Source organism: Phyllostomus hastatus, unplaced genomic scaffold (genome assembly GCF_019186645.2).
Source record: "Phyllostomus hastatus isolate PE091 unplaced genomic scaffold, TTU_PhHast_1.1 phas_contig_34, whole genome shotgun sequence".
In the NCBI taxonomy this organism is placed as follows: Eukaryota; Metazoa; Chordata; class Mammalia; order Chiroptera; family Phyllostomidae; genus Phyllostomus; species Phyllostomus hastatus.
Window position 1 is genome coordinate 40965755 of NW_025333857.1, and position 18986 is coordinate 40984740.

The window sequence follows — 18986 nt, forward strand, 5'->3', positions numbered from 1 at the left end:
CAAAGATGGGTAAGTATAAGTACCTGCCATCAGCACACTGTATTCCATCAGAGGAGAAGAGTAGCAACACATTTGTGACTAATGCAAGCCTGTGTACACAAAGTGCCACCAAAGCACAGAGAAGGAGTGATTAATTTTGCCTAGAAAAGGAGGACAAGTCTCATAAAAAAAAAAAATACACAGCCTGCACTTTGATGGGAGTTCATCAAGGTATTCAATTTCATTTAGTTTTTGAGAAATTAACAAGCACTTGGTGTTGGCAGTTGAAAGCATTAAAATACACATAAGATAGCACCCCAACAGAATCATAGAATCATAAAATACAGAGCTTACAGTGACTTACGATGGATACTGTGATGTTCACCCAGTACATCTCCACTCCTTTACCCACAAGTGGGGCCGCGTAACTAGCTGTAACTGGGTGTAGTCAATTAACTGAGGGCAGAAGTGGCATGCATCCATTCCAGAGCGAAGTGTGGAAGAGAAGGTGCAAGAACAGTCTTCTAGCTGGTGCAGTTACACAACGGCCCAACTTCTGTGATGGCGCAAAACCACGCTCCCTGCACCCAAGGGAGACGTGCTCCAGGAGTGAGAAATACATTCTGGTGGTAATGTATTTGATGACAAATTACTCAGATTTGGGGTTGCTTATGACCACAGCATAACCCAGAACACCTAATTCACAAGGGATGATGATGGTCATGGAGAGTAACTTCTCATTTTATAGTGGAGGAACCCCGGCTTCAGAAGGGATGGGCTTCAGATAAGGGGGAGGTGGGTGAGAGTTGTTGCTAATCCTATCCAAATGTTACATACTGTGCAGCACTTTCTAATCATATTTTCCCTGCTCACACAACAGTATTTTTCAGAAATTAATCTGGAAATCTTACTGAGAATACGCACTCTCGCGCGTCCAATGAAAGCACTACCATACGTCACTGGGGCATCATGCTTTTCAGTGTTAAAGTTATGAATTGCCTCAAGCAAAACAATCCACCTGCGTGTCTTTGCATGCTACTTCAAAGCCACCCGACTGTCTAAAACCAGACTTCTTAGGTATGAATAGGCTTGAGATTGAGACCTAGAGAGTGTCACGTTTAACTTCCAGTAGATTTTCACAGCCGAGTGGCACCCTCTTCCCAAACAACATTTCTAATGGGAGGCTGACAGACTTCTAACTAAAGCAGTTCCAATGTGCCACTATAATAACCTACTTCTTTTGATTGCATTTATTTTTAATGATTATTTTCCCTGCATGCCAATCCAACCTGTACTGCCAACCCAGACTTAGGGGGAGGGGAGGGAAGGGAAGCGGAGGACCCAGAACGTTGGCTTGGGCTGCACTGCCACCTAGAGGTACTGCAGAAGAACTGACTCTCTGCTCCTCGGAGAGCGTGGCAGCTGTCCAGTTGAAATGCGACCTTCCTTCCTCCCGCTGCAGCGGACTGGGTAAAAGAAACTAGAACGATTCCCTCAGTTTCACTTAAACAAAATATATTATGTAAAAGCATGACCATGGGTGTGTTCAGTGAAAAGGTATTCTTGCTTGGCCCTAAGAAAGAAGATCCTTTAAGGAATGGTTGGTTCCACTTGGAAAATGCTTTTCTCCGCAGTTCTTTTCATAACAACAGTTAGATTTGATTCGCAGTTTGAACTGAATTGACAGAAAATCATTTGGCAATGGATTGTTACAAAAGTCTGAATACATCCATATGGTCGGAACCACAATCGCATTGCAAAAAATAAAATTTATTCGAAAGTTTTTCGGGCTCAAATTAAAGCCAGGAAGTAAAGGAGGAGGCCAATGTCAACGTGTTGAGTACTTACGTTCTGCAAATGACAGCTCGACAAGTATATTCCTAATTTTCAGCATTTTGAGAGCAGACAAAGTCTGTTGTTGTTGACAAGGTCTTTGACCTCCTCAGGCGATGCCGAATTTTGCACAAATGCAAACTATTTTAAGTAAACATGAAGAACTTGTATTTCATGAGAACGTTGTTTTCAAACGATTAATACCATAAACACACAACTTCAGGGGAAAGATAATTTTGGCAGGCTTTTGGAAAGGTAAGGAATTAGTCAACATTATTCATGATACTTGCTATAAGAGATGGACAAAAATCTGTGGCAAATCATTGGAGACCTAAGGGATTCTCAACTGCAACCTCTTTATGACATTTTAAGCCCCTAAGAGTGGGCTCCACTTTGAACTTGCATTAGCAACATGACATAGGTAAAACAGGTAACGTGGCTACCTCCCTTTGCATCATTTCCCTGAGCTCGAAAAGTGATGTGGAGAGAACGACAAAGCAAAGCCACAAAAAGGGGGAAAATGTGTTTGCAGCATAAAAATCTTATTACTCATACAAGTAGACAAGTTAACAATTCTACTCATTGCAAGACATGGTCATTTTCAGAAGGGCAAAAGTTAAAATAACTTCACATTTTTTAGTACTTGTAGTGCTTCTGGCACTATCTTGTGCTTTGTTCATTCAGTCCTCCAACAGCCCCGGGTGTGGGTGCTAGCATATCCCTGTTTTACAGGTGAGCACAGTGAGGTCCAGAGAGGTTAAGCCAACTGAGAGGTAGAGGCTGGATCCAAACTCAGTTGGCCTGTTTCCAGAGCCTGAACTAAATTCAGGCACACCTCATGCTATTGCGCTTCACTTCATCGCATTTCACAGACGTTGCCTTTACAAATGGAAGCCAAGGCCTTCCACCTGCCAAAAGATTACGACTCGCTTTATTGCAGTGGTCTGGAACTGAACCCTCGATATCTCTGTGGTATACCTGTATTATGCCATTAAATTATCACATTAAAGAACGTTTCCTATAGGACGACTCAAGAACTGCACTGCTTTTTCCTGTTCAAGATGGTGCCTCGACTTAACAAAAGTCATTGCCTTCCTTTTTTACAATTTTATTTTTTTCCTTTTTATTGAATTTATGTTTCAAAATTCTACCGGTTTCAGATGAACAATTCCACAACACATCACCTGTGCACTGTATTGTATGTTCACCACCCTACATCGAGTCTCCACCCATCACCATCTATCCCCCTTATCCTCCTTCACATCCCCCTACCCACCTCCCACTGGCAACCACCAGAACTGTTGTCCGTGTCCATGCGTTCTTTCTCTTTTATTTTGCTTTGTGCTCAATCCCTTCACTCCCCCAGCACCACCATGCCCTCCACCCCACCGTGGCTGTCAGCCTGCTATTATGAGTCTGTGTCTATGAACAAAATAACTAACGAACTGCAGTCATTGCCTTCTTGATGGTCACTCCTGCTGCCTCTCTGTATGCTTTGTATCCATTCAGTTTGTATCCATTCAGATCAGATCATCTCCCGGCAACAGGAGCTGTCAATCTTATCAGTGTCCTGAGACCTGATGGCTTTTCCCCCTGGATCCTTCACCAGCTGGAGCTGAGCCAGAGCTTTCTTTGGTCACCCAGGAGGAATTTCCTTCCCCCACCAATGGTCCTCAGGCGCCTCCCCCTCCCAGGCCTTGGGCGAAGGTGACTTTTCTGGGGTTAATTGGTATAGCATGTCTGAGGCAGGTGTTCAATAAATATTTGAATAGGATCAATGGAGGTATTTCCAAAGCTTAATCAAGCCGGAGGCATTTTCAATATTGATGGGGTTGGTAGTAGCACTTCTAACCTCACCCAGGACCGCTGGTCGATGGCCAACAGGCATTTCCTTGCCCCCCCCCACCCCAGGATGTCCTCTGGGAGAGCTGGAACACTGAAAAGCCTCAATAGTAAGGATTTTACTGGCTTTAAAAAAATCAGCCAAGGGAAATAAGGCTCATCTGCAAATGTCATTAAACTAAACATTTCTTTGTTGTACCTTGTAGGTCCTTTCTGGTGAGGGTGAAAGAGAGGTCATTTAAAGGTAACTTCCCAGAAACTGCCATTGTTCATACAACATGTTCGGTTGGCTTAATTATTAAGTCTAATGCTATCAGGGTGTAATAAAATCTAAATTATCCACGGGGTTGGGGAAGAGAATAGAGAGATATGAAATGCCTAGGCACACCCCTAATGTTAATCCCATTGTACTATGGCTTCTGTTTCTCTTATTCAGAAGTATTGAATGAGTGAATGAACAAAAGAACCAAAAAATCAGCCAATGAAGAAACAAGTTCATAAAGAAACTAAGATGTCGCCCTAGCTGGCATAGCTCAGTGGATTGAGCGCGGGCTGCGAACCAAAGCATCGCAGGTTCAATTCCCAGCTAGGACACATCCCTGGGTTGCAGGCCACAGCCCCCAGTAACCACACATTGATGTCTCTCTCTCTCTCTCTCTCTTTCTCCTTCCCTTCCCTCTCTAAAAATAAATAAATAAATCTTAAAAAAGAAAGAAAGAAACTAAGATGTCCTGGGGCCAATCGTAGGTAAAATGTCGCCAGAAGCAGTTCTACTACCACACCTGTACAATGAAGAACCACGAGGACGTTCCCTGGCCAGGAACTGGGGGCTCCAGCAAACTGAGCTCACAGAGCCAGAGGGGGTTCGTGGCATCCTGCCCAAGACAGAGCACCAGTGACGGACCCGAGGAGCCTGTCTGGAACAAGTGGTCAGGACAAAGGAGGCTGGCCGTGGGTATCAGGAGCGGAGGGATAGCCAAGATGAGGGTCTGAGAGGCAAGTGAGCCAGAGATGAGCCAAACAGGTAAGAGTAGATGGGTGGGAGGGAAGGCCGTTTGGTTGGGCTTTCCCCCACACACTCAGCAACACAATTTATTATCAAAATTCTTGAACTTTCCAAGCTAATCAGTAGAAAAAGTGAAATATTGTTATTGTTTTCATATGTATTTTTTTATGAGTGATGCTGAACAAACTTCCTAAGATCAAAACCAGCTGGGACTTTAGGAACTCTTGGCAGTTTGTGTGTTACTGCGGGTCAGACCGATTCTACAGACACGTGGTCCACAGGGAGGACACTCTGGGACCCAGGAGACCTGGGTTTGGAGTTATAGATGACATTCCACTGACGGAGCACCTACTGTGTGTGGATACACTGGCTCCTCACAATAAGCAGAATCTATGCTCTTCTGTGGAGTTATTTATTATTTATCTGAGAAAGGCTGGTTATCTTTTCCACTAAGATCAGGAACAAGACAAGGCTGTCCACTTTCACCACTTCTATTCAATATAGTACTAGCAGTTTTAGCCACAGTGATCAGACAAGAAAAAGAAATAAAAGGCATCCAAATCGGAAAGGAGGAAACAAAACTGTCACTGTTTGCAGATGACATGACAGTATAAATAGAAAATCCTATAGACTCCACCAAAAAACTGCTTGACCTAATAAATGAATTTGGCAAAACAGCGGGATACAAAGTCAATATCCAGAAATAAAAGGCATTTCTGTACACCAACAATGAAACAGCAGAAGCAGAGATCAAAGAAAAAATCCCATTTGAAACAGCAAAAAGAAAAATAAAATACCTAGGAATAAACCTAACCAAAGAGGTAAAAGACCTGTATTCAGAAAACTACATAACACTCAGGAAAGAAATCAAGGAAGACACAAACAAATGGAAACATATACCGTGTTCATGGATTGGAAGAATTAATATAGTCAAAATGTCCATACTACCCAAAGCAATATACACATTCAATGCAATTCCTATTAAAGTACCAATGGCATATTTCACAGACATAGAACAAACACTTCAAAAATTTATATGGAATCATAAACGACCCCCAAATAGCTGCTGCAATTTTGAGAAAGAAGAGTAAAGTAGGAGGGATCACAATACCCGACACTAAACTATACTACAAGGCCACTGTAATCAAAACAGCCTGGTACTGGCATAAAAACAGGCACATAGACCAATGGAACAGAACAGAGAGCCCAGAAATAAACCCAAGTCTCTATGGTCAATTAATATTTGACAAAGGAGGCAGCAACATAAAATAGAGTAAAAATAGCCTCTTCAACAAATGGTGTTGGGAGAACTAGACAGCCACGTGCAAAAAAATGAAACTTGAACACCAACTTACACCATATACAAAAATAAATTCAAGGTGGATAAAAGACTTAAATATAAAACGTGACACCATTAAAGTCCTAGAGGAGAACGTAGGTAGGAAAATCTCAGATATTTCACGCAGAAACTTTTTTACTGACATGTCCCCTAGAGCAAGGGACATAAAGGAAAGAATAAACAAATGGGACCTCATCAAAATTAAAAAGCTTCTGCACAGCCAAAGAAAACAGTATCAAAATTAAAAGAGAACCAACTGTATGGGAAAACATATTTGCCAATGATACCTCAGCCAAGGGTTTAATCTCCAAAATATATAAAGAACTTACACGACTGCACTCTAAGAAGACAAGGAACCCAACTAAAAAGTGGGCAAAGGACTTGAACAGACACTTCTCCAAGGAGCACATACAGAAAATCCAAAGACACATGAAACGATGTTCAATATCGCTAGTGATCAGAGAGATGCAAATTAAAACCACAATGAGATACCACTTCACACCAGTCAGAATGGCCATCATAAACAAAGCAACAAACAACAAGTGTTGGAGAGGTTGTGGAGAAAAGGGGTCCCTAGTGCACTGTTGGTGGGACTTCAGACTGGTACAACCACTATGGAAAGCAATATGGAACTTCCTCAGAAAACTAAAAATGGATCTGCCTTTTGACCCTGCAATTCCACTGCTGGGACTCTATCCTAAGAACACTAAAACACCAATCCAAAAGAACCTATGCATCCCAATGTTCATAGCAGCACAATTTACAATAGCTAGATGCTGGAAGCAACCAAGATGCCCATCAGTAAATGAATGGATCAAAAAAACTATGCTACATTTACACAATGGAATTCTATGCAGCAGAAAGAAAGAAGGAGCTCCTACCCTTTGCAACAGCGTGGATGGAGCTGGAAAACATTATGCTAAGCGAAACAAGCCAGGCAGTGAAAGACAAATACCATATGATCTCACCTTTAACAGGAACCTAAACAACAAAACAAAGAAGCAAGCAAAATATAACCAAAGACACTGAAATAGAGGATAGGCTGACAGTGACCACAGGGGAGAGTAGAGAGAATTTCAGGGGACATTGGGAAGGGTTCACGGGAACAAACTTAAAGGATACATGGTCAAAACCTAGGGGGAGGGTGGTAATGGGAGGGAAGTGGGGAGGGGTGGGAGGAGGGGGCTGGACTGGGAGTAAAAAGGAGAAAACTGTATTTGAACAGTAAAAAGGAGAAAACTGTATTTAATCATTGTGAACAATGATTAAAATAAAATTTAAAAAAAAAAGAAAGACTGGTTAAATGATTTTTCTAAGGCTACATATCTGATGGGAGGAAGAGGGTTCCCATGCAAAGCAATTGGACTCCACATCCTGTGCTCTGAGGCCTGCTTTACTAACTGCTAACTTGGGAAAAACAGTGGATCTGAGGTCAGGAAACCTGGGTATGTCAATCTGCTGCTCACTGTGTGATCTTGGGTAAGCGATGTAAACTCTGGTGTGTGGGGCGGGGAAGTCTGTTTTCTCAATGAATTTGTTCACACGGTAGAAATGTTACAATCAAGTCCTTCGAGGTGTGTGACTTAAGTGGCTTGTAATATGGGAAGAATTCATAAGTCTTGTAGGAAAAAAGGAAGGGAGGGAGGAAAGAGAGAAAGAGAGAAAGAGAGAAAGAGAGAAAGAAAGAAAGAAAGAAAGAAAGAAAGAAAGAAAGAAAGAAAGAAAGAAAGAAAGAAAGAAAGAAAGAAAGAAAGAAAGAAAGAAAGAAAGAAAAAGAATCCTGGCTTATTCAAATACATCATCATCTACAAAATTCAGAGCTGATTATCTTTACACACCTCATTTAGAAACTAACCACCACTTTAAACTTCTCCCAGAGTGCCAGCAGCACTGTGAAAGAAGCATTTTTTCCTCTTTCATTCATCACCTTAGAAGTGTTCCTCTATGGTTTTTTTTTTTCTTGTTTCTTCTCCCACTGCCAATACATGGAGTCACCGCACACTAAGGAACCACATAGCTGAAGAGAAGCAAATTGTCTTCTAGACAACAGTTCATTTGTGTGTTGTTCCTTTTTTGTTTTAAACACTGAAGGCTCATGGCTTTTCTTTTTAATTGTGTACTATATGTCTCCCATTTGGCTTTTTGAATTCACATACACTCTGGCTCTACCATCCTGAGTACCCAGGCACCAACAGCAGCCTGCAGCCCCTTCTCGGTGTGAACAGGCAGGTGGGAGGAAGCAGAGACAGACCCTCCCCCCCCCCCCGCCCCGCCCCGACAGTGACCCAGGTTACTGAGGCCCTGCGAGTCCCTTGAGAGAAGGAAGTCACCCTGCTCTTTATGGATAAGTGCTTCAAAAAGAAAAGTCTCTGCAAATGAATGCTCACACTTGCAGATCTCCTGACTCAATGGTCACACACCCCATTCCCCTGATGGTTTATACCAAGGGGTGGAAAACAGCCGAGCAAAGAGCTAGAAAGGACACCCACTTTGATCCCAGACTAGGTGTCTAACAATGGGCAAAGTACTTCACTGTCTTTACCTTTTAATCTAAACTGCTCTTCATATTTAGATAAGATAGATGAGGAAACTAACAGTCAGGATAAGCTCACAGTCAGAAAGTGGAATTCAAGAAAAGATCTGTCTGATTTCTAAGCCTATGCTGTCTAGATGGTACTGTACCCAACAGCCTCTGTCCCAACTCGGGGATCCTGAGGTCCTGGAGTCCCTTTGCATCCAGACCAGGAATCTCAACCTGCTGCTATCACCCCAAGGTGGAGGAAACTGCTTCATGAAGAGGAAGGGGGGGGGGGGTCTTACCTTAAGCATAGATATGTATGTAAGTACATAAACAGATAATGTAAGGTATCTATGGCATTAGAACTTCATGGTGGAGGCAATTATAAAAATAGGCCTAAAATCACTCAGTATAACGATAGTGCTTTTTAAAAGGTTGGGAAACACTGATCTAGACATAGCCTTTGGTCATTTGTACTGTATCATGAGCCTCCTATTTGGCAGTTTCTATTAGACATACGCGCCTCTTCAAAACGAAGGGTTGCTAAGTCCGAAATAATCAATTAGCGGGCAGCTTGATTTAAAATTAGAGCAGCCCATGGTTATTTTACATTTAGGTTGGGAAGCATTCAAGTCAGTCTCCATCAAGGTGCAAAGCCCCTTATGCCCAAGTGGTCTGCCTGAGCCAGGCTGGACCAGCAGTGTTTGGTACAAACCCTCCCCTCATCCGGCCCGTCCTGCTCCTTGCTGCTCTACCCTAGCTGGGACTTTACCTTCTTTTGTCTCCATCTTCCTCTCTCTCCACCTTCTCCAAAGACTCATAGGAAACGGTTTAAACTAGGCATCAGGGGTCAAGGCCAGCCCAGGTAAGTTGATTGGCATGAAAAAAGTAGAGCCACTGTGGGTTCCAATTTGACTCTTTATGCAAAATGAGAGCTGGGGACATGACCACAACATAATTCAGGCCAATCCCATAGGAATTTGCTGTGGGCAGAAGGGGAGCCAGGAGGGGGCGATGCTCAGGAGGTGGGAGGGGAGGGCAGGCCTCAGGAACCAATGGTTGCCGCACCACATGTCCCCCGCAGTCCTGGCTAGAAGCATTTTCAGACTGAACTTTCTTGCCCTCTTCTGTCTGATCTTTCCAGGCCTCTTCTTCTTCACTAGAGACCACCCCCCCCACCCAGAAAAAAAAAAACAAAACTCAAACTAGAACCCTCCATGTTGCCATCATTCTTTTAACAATTCCAAATTCTGGCCTTCAGTTCTCTGAGGCCATCTCAGTTATTGCCCAAGTCTAACAACTTATTAACATTTCTTCTCCTCATAGTGTTTCCTGCATCAATCTCTGCATGGAAGCTGCAATGCACAGGCATCACCATCAGGGTCACCTGTCCTTGATTGCTGTCCTGAAAAGCAGATACACCTGTGGGTGGGATGGTGTGGGGGAATCACTGAGGTTCCCATAACTGCTGGACTGTGAGTTCTGAGAGGGTAAAAACGTGGTGTCATATTCACCTATCTGGTCCTTCCCTCCCTTCACCAAACAACGCTAGAAATGTTTGCTGACTTTAATAGTTTCCTAGGGCAACTATAAGAGATTACCACAAACAAGGTGGCTTAAAACAGCATGAATTTATTCTCTCACAGCTCTGGAGACCAAATAGCCAAAATCAAGGCGTTGGCAGGGCCATGCTCCCCCTAGAGTCTCAAGGGGAGAATCTGCTCCATGCCTCTCTCTGAGCTTCTGTGTTGCAGGCAGTCCTTGGCGCTCCTTGGCTTGTAGACACATCACACTAATCTCGGCCTTTGCTGGCACATGGTGTTCTCCCCGGGTGTCTTTCTGTGTTCTCTTTCTGCTCGTAAGGACACCAGTCGCATTGAATTAGGGTACACCCTAGTCAAAAATGACCTCATCTTAATTTGAGTACATCTGCAAAGACCCCATTTTCAAGTAAATCCATGTTCACTAGTACCAGAGTTTAGGATTTCAACATACGTTTTAGGGGGGTACAGTTCAATTCACAACAGTGCCTTAATAGAAAAACTGAGTGAATAATTAAATACATACTTCATGGAAGGGAGGGAGGGAGGGAGAGAGGGAGGGGTGGGGAAAGGAAGGAGGGAGAGAGGAGACAGCCCACATTCTCAGTGTGTTGTCTTGAACTGTGGGCCTGAAGACAGGAGACCTGGGCTCTGGGTCCAGCTCTAAAACCAGACAATCACAGACTTGTCCCTGAATACCAGTTACCTCACCAATTAAAAAAGTGCATAGTGTGGATAATCTCTAAAATCCCTCTTACTGCTAACATTTATTCTGTCCTGGGTGTCCACTCAGTAGAGTAGATCCACACAGAGAAGAATATTTCTTCTGCCCTCCAACCAGTTGGGAAATCAAGAATCGGCTCATAGGAGTACTTGAGAGCTTCCAATATTCAAGACTGAGGGGGACACACCCTGCAGAAGCTATAGTCCTTCTAAAACAAGAAGTGCAAGAGTCCTGGCTGCCACAAGAAGAAGCCCATCAGAAGGCTGTCTTGAATTTGATTCAGAACAGTAGCCACATTACCATATTATCCCTCTTCCAGGCAAGTCAGCTCAGTGAGTCAAGACAACAGAAACAAAACACATTTCCTGTGATTTCTTTTTAGGTATTCATTATAATCATTAAGTCTTAAGATATTCTTCTCCAAAACCACTTAGACTTAATAAATTTGGGTATCTTTAAGACATACATTGTCTGAAGCAGGGTGCTATATATAGTGGAAAGATTCAAAGAGACCTCAGTTTGAATCCCAGCTCTGCTATTTAGGCCCTGAAGCAGTTCAGACTTAAGCCTGTTTCCTCATCTGTTAAAACAGGAATGTTATTGCAAGAACAACATGAGATCCGTAGGAAGCTTAAAGGGCACAGTAAACATTTAGGAAATACTCATTTTCCTGTCCAAAATAAGAAATGTATATCCTCTCTGTGCCCTGCCTGAATCTGAGCTGACCGCACGTCTGGCTGATGCTCTACGGGGCTCTGTGGTGGATATCTAGCACCCGTTACAACAGACTATCAGCACAGGGTCAGCTGTACATGCCCATGTGTATGTTTAGCAATTCATCTGTGTGCTTGCTCAGTGCTCCCACTGAAGTCCCATCAAGTCTGTAATCTCATGAGTTATAAACTGCTCCAAGGACCATATCTGTTTACAACCACTTGCACAGCCTCCAAGAGATAAGACGCACTGGGTACACATTAATCCAGTGGCTGGGGGGGAAACCTGTGAGAGTGCGCATTGTTCCCGTTACCACGCAGCCAGAATTTATCGGTGGCTCCCTTTTCTCCAGTTGCTGAGGACATGACTTCTTTTGTGATCCTGTCAACTAAATGATACGTTCTTCAGGAACAGGAAGCATGCTTTTGATTCTTTCTGCCCAGCCTTTCAGTGAGCACTTTCCCTAGTCAGTGCTGTATAAATGTTTAATTGGTCAACCCTATGTCAGGCTGTGGTCGTTTAGTTAAACTTAATATTTGACATGATAAATGCCTATTTCTGGTTCTCAAAGAGCATTTAAGAAATTTTAAAATTCATCAGTATACTTCATATAGACAAAAAAATGAAAATTTTGGTTGTATACTTATTTAGGATTTCAAAATTAAAAAATTAAAAAGTGAACTAGTAAAGAGTAAAGAATTGTTCCTTTTTAAAATTTAGATCATCTAATAACTTGGAAATTGAGAAAAGGAAATGGTACAAAATTATTGTGGATGTTGCAGTACACAGAATAATGACCTGCCAAAGTACCAATTCACAGAATCTGAAATATGTTTCCTTAATGGTAAAAGGAGTTGGCAGATATGATTAATAATCTTGAGATGGTAAAGTGTAGGGGGTGCAGAGGGAGAAAGATGGGAGTCAGAGAGAAAGATTAACCCCTGAGATCATGGGGATGGCCAGGGCTCATCCTGAAATTTTTCTACCAAAGCCTCATTATTCCTGGCCACCACACTCTGAACTTGGCTGCCACATTGGCCAAGATGACCTGGAGTGCCATGGCACCAGCCACCACCTGTGTATTTTTGTCTCCCACCAGCCATCTGTCCAGGCCACAGGACAAGTGCTTCAGAGGCCCGGTTTCACCTATGCACCTCCTAGAATTAAAATCACTTCAGGGGGCCCTGCCTGGTATGGCTCAGTGGATTGAGAGCCGGACTGCAAAGCAGAGGGTCCCCAGTTCGATTCCCAGTCAGGGCACATGCCTGGGCTGTGGGCCAGATCCCCAGTAGAGGACACACAAGAGGCAACCACACATTGATGTTTCTCTCCCTCTCTTCCCTTCTCTCTAAAAGTAAATAAATAAAACCTTTAAAAAAAGAAAATCACTTCAGGGATGCCTGCAGCATAGTCGAAGGAAATGCCCCTAAGGGCAAAGGAAGCCTACTTAACGTACAATGCAGAAAGTATTTGTTGTTCCCTGGACATTAGCATGGCTATAAAAATTATACTTTATGGTTTAATTATTAATGGTTTGAAAAGAAATAAACAGTATAAATGAAATATGGTTGATACTATAGAAATATAAACCATATAAATCAAAATCATAAAATAATTATTTTATACTCAGAGGCCTACTTCATAAATTTCATATATATATATATATATATATATGAAATTTCTAACACATATATACAATAACCCCCCCCCAAAAAACGATCACTCTGAAACTGATCTCGGTACAAATATGAAAATAAATCTTTATCTTTAACCTCAATTCTATCTTCAGCAAGAGAGATATATGACTTGAGTTTATAAAAATCATATTTTGTATTAAATAATCAAATGTCACATATGTCATACAAAGCAGCAAGTAGAAAAAATAAATTATGAAAATGTATTAGGCTAAAAGTTAACAGTAAAAAACATCTACTTATCCAACATTCTTTTCTATAATGAAATTAAAATATTATCCAATGTGTCAGGATACATAAAAAAGGAGCATAGCATAATTGTGATTTTAAAAGCTCTCGAAGGCAAAATTCAGACAAGATGAGTTACTTGCATAGAACTATGGAAAGGTATCAAATTAATCTAAGTTAAAACCATGAAATACAGTCATGTGCCACACCTGAGAACAGACCAAAAATTCAAACGGTGGTCCCATAAGATTAGAATGGATCACAAGCAAAAAGTTTGTTCACAATGTTGAAAGAAAAGGTTGGACCGACTTAGATGTTGAATCTACTGCCCTGAGTGGTTTAAGTAGGCAGAGAGGCTGAGTGTGCTAGCCACACGTGTGCGCACACACACACACACACACTTCTGTGCGCAAACTCAGCTTCCCTCCTGTTTCTCTTCCCTACCAGTCTAGCAGTCTAGGCACCCCAGCCCTCTTCCCCCTCTCCCGTTTATTGTATCTCTCTCCAGCCTTATCTCTGCAGGCCTCTTTCCATCTCCACTTTCCCTTCCTCTCCCTTTGTCTTTCTTCCCTCTCTGCCTTCTTCCCTCCTTCCTTCTGATGTCTATTCTCCCTCTGACAGCACCTCCCTCCACAACCCGCCCCCAACTGGTCTCCCGACTCCTGCACACAGGCACACACACTTCATCTTGTATACTGTATTTGTACTGTACCTTTTCTGTTTAGATGCACAAATATTTACCACTGAGTTACAACTGCCTACAGTATTCAGTACAGCAACATGCTGTATGGGTTTGTAGTCTCGAACAACAGGCCATACCATATGGCCTGAGTGTGTGGTGGGCTACACCCCCCAGGTTCGTGGAAGTGCACTCTGTGATGTTTGCACAACAAAACTGCCTAACAAAGCACTTCTCAGAACGTACCCCAGTCCTTCGGCAGGGCATGACTGTATTTTTGTTCTTAATGAAAATATGCTTTCAATTTGAGAACACCTTCATGAAATCAAATGTTGATAATAATCACAATTTGTTAGCAATGCGGCTGAAAGAGCTGTAAGTAGCTTTTCTTTAAACAAGATTGCTACCCAGAGCTATAAGCATCTAATTTGGATTTTGTTCCCAAAATATTTATCCATGTTTGAGCAGTTAAAAATGACTGCTTTGTCCATCAAAGGCGCCTGCGTAATCTAAACACTGTGGATGTGCTGGCCCAGGTAATACTTCTGCATCAAAGGCATGCTCACAGGTACAGACGGTAAAACATAGAGAGACACTATGGGGGAAGAGAAAGGCGACGTGACAGCACGTACTCACACAGTTTTGTGCAACTCCACCAAACACCTGACCGTGAGTCCCACGTGACACGCGTGTCAGGTGCCTTCGAACCTGGCTCCACAGACGTCACCCAGGCAGGCAGCAGAGGCAGGACTTCCATCTCATACACCCCCAAAATAACACCTCTCCCTCTGCCACCCACAAACAAGACATTGTTTTTGATCAAACACATAATTTTTTTTTCATAATTTTTAACTACCAAAAACCGTGAAAGAGGAGACAGGAATCCATGGTGCAGTTGTGATGGACAGATCCAGCTTTCCAGGAAAAACAAAAAAACAAGATGTCGTCAAGAGAGAGGAAGCAAGCTTTCAAAGCTAAGTGATGCCGTGGCTACCTACAATCAGTGTGGGTGATGTACCTTGTCAGCTTCCAATAAAATAAAAATGAAGCATGGTTTGATCATAAAAGTCATAAACAAGAGAAGAATTGCTACAACGAACTGTTTTAATTCAATAAAAAGGAATGTGTTTAGCTTATATATAAAAAGCTATCATTTCAGTTTTTTTCAACAAACTACTTGGGGCCTTGACCTATATGAACCAAGTAAGTTCAGATCCCTGGTTGGGAATAACTTCATTGGTTCAGGCCACTGAAAACTGAAAACCAAAAACCAAACACCCAGCATTGCTGACCTAACCCCGGGTCAGATATTGACCCCTTTGGTTCTTAGAGACACTTCAGTGGGGAAATATGGGAGGTATTGCAGGTTCCAGAAGGAGAGCAAGACCTTCCAGGTCCTTGGAGAGGATGAGTCACTAGTCACATTAATCAAAGGACTCTGACTCCTTTCCTAACCACGCCTCCTCTGTTAAAGAGATGACGTGTCCAAAAACCATGCATAATAACTTCTTTAATGAAGTCCATTACTGAAGGAAGCGAATGCTGGCAGGTAAGGAGTGAAGGGATTTGCATTATATTGGAGATTATGCTTTTAAACCCTGGGGAAGTTTGAAATAAGTATGCATACCTATTCTCACTTGGCAAAAATGTTAAATAGTTCTAAAGACTAATGTCTTTCTTAATGAGATATAATTCACATATCATAAAATTCACCCTTTTAAAGTGTACAATTCAGTGGCTTTTAGTGTACTCACAAAGTTGTGCAACCATTAACTCCACAATGTAATCCCAGAACATTCTCATCACCCCCAAAGGATGTCACATGCCCATTAGCAGCCACTCACCCTCAGCTCCTCCCTTTGCCCAGTTCCTGGCAACCACTCACAGGTGTATTTTTTTAAGTGAAGAGTGACAACTTTCCTGGGCTTTGTTCTTTCAATAGTATGTGATTTTATATGTTTTTATTAGAATTTTTAACACTGGATTTAACCCATGGACTTTGTAAGTATTCTGAGCTTATAAAATACCCTCTTTGATACAGAACGGTTATTGTCACAAAAATGTTTTCTTCTCCATGCATAGAAAAATAGATTTTTCTGTCTCCACCAAAGCCTGAAAATTATAATTTTTCTCAGTTAAATTCTGTTCTTGTTTCAGAAGTGAGAAAAGTCGATACTCCAATATTTTAAAAGTACAAACAACCCGAGTCTTTATTAATTGTGAGCTATTGCACTCTCCCTCCCACTGCTAAAAAAAATGTGCTACAGGATGTGAGCAAGGGCCAAGGCCAAGGCCAGCAAGGACATGTCTGAGGCCACAAGCCTAGCTAACAGCAAAGCTACAGCAATAACCCTCGTTTACTAGTACTCTAGTGTTGACTATTCATAAGACATGTGGCCACAGGTTATATCAGCTACCACATGAATCTAATTATGTCCGAGAGTTTCTTTCTACAGCTTTGATCTGAGCATGTGATTTTTTAGCACTTAAACACATTTACACGTTATCTTTAAGTCTCTGTTAGGACAAGACAAGTATATTTAACCAGGGAGCCCGAACTGTTCAAGGAAACGCAGCAAAGAAGAGCCGAGGTTGCGGAGGGACCAGGAACACACACAGTCCAGACTTCCCACACGGCAACTCTCCGTGTGACAGTGTCCGCAGGCCACACACACTAGTCCCACGGCTTCTGGGCTCTGGAAATGAAGACTTCGTAGGCCACGGGGTTCGGGCTTACCCCTTGCAACAATTCTTCATGTGGGTTGACTGTTTGAAACTGCTTCCAGTCAGGTTGGTGACAGATTTGCTGTCATCCTCATCAGTTCTTTTCTTCACTTCCCTGGAGAGAGAGAGAGGTAGAGGCAGAGGTCAAAGCGGAGGAAGAGACAGAGAGGGCATTACTGGGGAACAAAACTATTCCACCATGGCTCTACAGAAATGAAAACTGCACTGCTGAGCACGCGCTGTGTGCCATCCAGACGTGGTCTAAATGCTTTATACAGGCGTTGACTTATTTAATCTTCCCAGGAACCGTATGAATGTGTGGTGCCCCATTTTACATTTTACATATGAGCAGTCCCCTTAGGTCACACAGCCGGAGAAGTGGCAGAGCCGGGATTCAAACCCTGCAGGCTGGCTCCAGCACCTACAGTCTGAGCACCAGGCCACAGGTTCCCACACACGCACACACACACATGCATGCATAGGCCCACATGCACAGGTGCACACACGTGTACACATGTGCAGACCCCTCTTGCTCTCTCCTGTGGTTTCACATGCTATACAGTCCACCACACGCACAGCCTGCTTCTTAACAGCCCGCAACCTGGCCCACATCCCCAGCTGATACTTGCTTACAATAACAAAAGCAATGATGACTTTAAAACCATTCTTGAACTATACATGATCATGGAGATAACAATGGATGGTTCAAATCCAATAAAAACAATCTTCCTTTTGTGTCTTCCTAAATTCCTGTTAGAATGAACCATTAGAGCAAACACTGACAAAAGGTCTCCATGATCCTATAAAACCCCCTAGGGAGGGGGCCTTCTAAGTGCAGCCACTGGGGATGCTTGTAAGATATGCAGATCCTTAAGGCCCGCCTTAGATGAGCTGAAGGACGATCTCCGTGGGTAAGGTGAGTGTGCCAGCTAGTCCCCAAGACATCCCCAAACAATCTGCCCTTCCCTGTCAGTGCCTGGCACTCCCCCATTGCCTCTCTCCCATGGTCAGGACGGCTCTGACCCACGGAATGCCAAGGAAGTGGTGTGCTGTGACTTCGAAGCCAGGTGGTAACAAGGCCTGGCCTCTTCGAGCTGCCGTTTAGGAAGTCCAGGGTCCCTCAGTGGAGTGAGGCCTGCAGAGGGGTCTGGGGGGAGAAGAGGACACAGGAAGACACCCCGGTGGCAGACATCAGGCCTGAGACAGCTCGGTGGCCATCTGACTACAAACGCAGGTGACACCCCGAATGAGGGCAGTTGAGGAACCTTCCAGCTGATATCCCACCAATTCTGGTAATTTCCAAAAATAAAAGTGGTTGTGGTGTTAGGTGACTAAGTTTTGAGGTGGTTTATTACTGTGTGGTGGATACTGGGAATCGATAATGCCCAGCAAAGCAATACTGTTCAACAGAAATATAATGTAATCCACATATGTAATTTTAAATTGTTAGTAGCCATGCTAAAAAAAATGTAAAGAGAAACAGGTAAAATTAAGTTTGTAATGTATTTTACTTAGCAGGACACAAATATTATCAATTCAGCATGTTATCTATAAAAATATTAATGAGGTACTTCATACTCTTTATACCATCTTCAAAATCCAGTATTTCTTCAATACACACAGCATATGTGAATTTGAACTGGACACACTTCAGGTGGCCAGTGGCTACTGAATTGGTCAGCACAGGTCTAGAAGGTGCCAACTTTTGAAAACCACTGCACTGTGAGAAGGAAAAAAGGTAAACGAATTCTTGCTGAATGCCACTACTAAGTGCTGTGCTGTATGCTTCCTTATTTAATACACACCACGTACAGGGACACGCAGCCTGACAGGTGAGCGTTACTATCCTCACTGCACGGACGAGGGAACAAAGACTCAGGCAAGGACGGGATCAGCAATTCCACCCCTAACACCTGGTTAAACTCCTTTCAGACTTCCGACCTCCAGGACTGTAAGACAGTAAATTTTTGTTGCTTAAACCTCTAGGTTATTGGGAATTTGTGACAGGGACAATAGAAAATGAATACAACTTAAAAATGTGGTCATTTGGTCATTTGATAAAATGTCAAAGTTATGCCAAGCTCAGGGATCCTCCATCAGTGAGCCTTGAGAGACAGCCACAGATCTAGATAAATCATCACCAGGTCCCAAGAGAGCTGCTTCAC

The 18986-nt window shown here is 42.9% G+C and overlaps 1 protein-coding gene across 1 annotated transcript in view; it reads right to left on the minus strand.

Moving 5' to 3' along the window:
• Window positions 1-16027: 16027 nt before the first annotated feature.
• Window positions 16028-18986, minus strand: part of RASEF (RAS and EF-hand domain containing) — a 66354-nt gene continuing 63395 nt past the window's right edge. Inside the window, exon 17 of the mRNA XM_045841030.1 lies at window positions 16028-16936. Within this exon, the coding sequence (XP_045696986.1) occupies window positions 16831-16936 (106 nt within the window). The 3' untranslated portion in view covers window positions 16028-16830. The remainder of the gene's footprint in view (window positions 16937-18986) is intronic.